The sequence below is a fragment of the Macrobrachium nipponense genome, chromosome 30 (assembly GCF_015104395.2).
Source record: "Macrobrachium nipponense isolate FS-2020 chromosome 30, ASM1510439v2, whole genome shotgun sequence".
Lineage (NCBI taxonomy): Eukaryota > Metazoa > Arthropoda > Malacostraca > Decapoda > Palaemonidae > Macrobrachium > Macrobrachium nipponense.
The window spans coordinates 3,903,787-3,906,286 of record NC_087218.1 but is presented as its reverse complement, the minus strand read 5'-3'; the positions used below and the strand labels follow the sequence as shown (position 1 = coordinate 3,906,286).

The window sequence follows — 2,500 nt, the reverse complement described above, 5'->3', positions numbered from 1 at the left end:
AACTTATTGCACAGCAGCTCTCGATGCGTGACACTTTTGTGAACTAGTTCGTCTTTGGACACACACACACACACACACACCACACACATATGTAATATATTATATATATATATATATATATATATATATATATATGTATATATATATATGTATATGAACGTTGTTAAATGTAGACTGTGGTATATTTTTCCTTACATATCAATATATTAAAATTGCATTTCATATGGTTTTCTTCCTATCGACTAGAATATATATATATATATATATATATATATATATATATAATATATATATATATATATTATATATATATGTGTGTGTGTGTGTGTTTGTGGTGTGTGTGTGTATGTGTGTGGTGTGCGTGTTAAAATGAATAAGTCTATGGTTCATTAGCACTCCTCATCCGAATACGCATGAATAAACTTGGATATTGTACCATATTGTGTCAGTGCTTGTAGATAGATAAACACACTGATATAGGATGTTTAATATGTCCTTTTTACTGGGAGTTCTTCGTTTCGTAGACAACAAATCCAAACTTAAAACAGCCACACTCGGCCTCCGGTTCACGATGGGAAAGGACAGTAGTAGATTTTGGCTGAAAAAAGGACAGTAGTAGATTTTGGCCCCTGTCATGGGACCATTTGTCGTAAGCCACGCTTTAAATTAAAGCCTTTACAGAACCAAAAAACGCTTTTCACCCACTTTTTGAATATCTCGCTGTCAGTACGCAATTGTTTCAAAAGCGCAGACAGTTACTTTAGTTTCTTATTGTAGGAATGGTGGAAGGTGAGAGACCCTTCGTGTTGATAGCAATCATATCTTCATTATCTTTGCGTTGCCTCTCTCTCTCTCTCTCTCTCTCTCTCTCTCTCTCTCTCTCTCTCTCTCTCTCTCGCTGAACACTAAGTTAGATAAATTCATGGATATCCGCCAGACACGAAGCACAACTCCGACTCAATCGACCATCTTCTATACAATACCAAAATCAGATCCAGCGTCATTGCTTCTAACAACTGCAACAAACAATGTCTATGTCCACTCAGAGGAAGACGCAATAAGTAAAGTCTATCTCTCACATTCCTTTCTTTGACTTATGATTAATCTAGAGGGCCATATAAGGCCCTCAGCGAGGTAATCCTTTATCCCCATAGGTTTGAAAAGTCTGCGTGTGAGATCTATTTCCAGGCACACTGTAAGCTAAGGAGCATGTTCCCTTGCCTTTGATTTATTTTGATGTCTCTGTCCAAGTATTTCAGCACTGTTTATGCAAAGTTCCTCACTGGACGAGATGGTTGCGTGCTCGCCTATCTATCTGGTAGCCCGAGTTCGCTCCCCGCTGCCGCCAACGCGGAACCAGAGGAATTTATTTCTGGTGATTAGAAATTCATTTCTCGATATAATGTGGTTCGGATCCCACAATAAGCTGTATGTCCCGTTGCTAATTTTAACCAATTGGATCCTAGCCACGAAAATATAAAACCTAATCCTTTGGGCCAGCCCTAGAAGAGTTGTTAATCAGCTCAATGGTCTGGTTAAAATAAGATATATATTTAAATTATGCAAAGACTAGATTCTTTTTCATTAGTCGACAAGATTAAGATATCAGTTAACCTTCATAGTAATAAACGACGGTAATGCTCACCCGCTCAAAGGATACTCATGTAGCAACGAAAAGAACTGCTGTAGTAGATTCACATCAACCGTGCATTTGATGTCTAGGCCTAGTCCCTTACGACGCTCCTGATTGGCTGTTGATAAGGCTCTCACAGGGCTGGAAACTCTCAGTCCCTCTCGAGAGAGTTTACGTAGGCAGGATGTGTGTTCCACCTCTCCTGAGGGATACATCTTTCAAAAGTATAATCAGGAGAGGTGGAACATACATTCTGCCTACGAGAACTCTCTCGAGAGCCTGAGAGTTTCCAGCCCTGTGACTGGCTTATCAACAGCCAATCAGGAGCGTCGTAAGGGACTAGGCCTAGACATCAAATGCACGGTTGATGTGAATCTGCTTTAGAAATGACGGAGTGTCTGAGGAGGGAGATGAAGGAGATTTGTCCCGGAAACAACGTAGAGATGCAGTGAGTGGTTCTTGTATAATATCTGTCGCAGCAAAGAGCCTATATATAATTCTTCTCCCTCAATAACCGTGGATATGACGCCGCCAAACATGTGTTGCTGCGAGTCAGGAGTAACAGGTACAAGAAAAGAAGAAGAAGAAGAAGAAGAAGAAGAAGAAGAAGAAGAAGAAGAAGAAGAAGAAGAAGAATATAATAAGCTTCCTCCGCGGGAAATTAAGGCGAAAGAAAAGCTCGTATGTCAGTCCGCCGGGAACTCTCGTGGAGCAATAAATGGCATTGCAAGGAGCTCGGTCAGCGGTCGGGAAGAGAAGTTTGAAGAAGCAGAAATCAGTCTGGTTTTTATGGTGACTGATGGCATCGCCGGCCTCACCATCACGCAAATTGATGATCATCAAAGGTAAGTATTGATATTCGCAGTA

At 40.4% G+C, this 2,500-nt stretch overlaps 2 protein-coding genes across 2 annotated transcripts in view; both read left to right on the top strand.

The window, feature by feature from the left end:
- The window catches only part of LOC135202234 (uncharacterized), a 195,573-nt gene that overhangs the window by 9,715 nt on the left and 183,358 nt on the right, over nt 1-2,500 (top strand). The window lies entirely within an intron of this gene.
- The window catches only part of LOC135201959 (bone sialoprotein 2-like), a 25,697-nt gene continuing 25,352 nt past the window's right edge, over nt 2,156-2,500 (top strand). The window contains exon 1 of the mRNA XM_064231240.1: nt 2,156-2,478. Coding sequence (XP_064087310.1) covers nt 2,156-2,478 — 323 coding nt within the window. The remainder of the gene's footprint in view (nt 2,479-2,500) is intronic.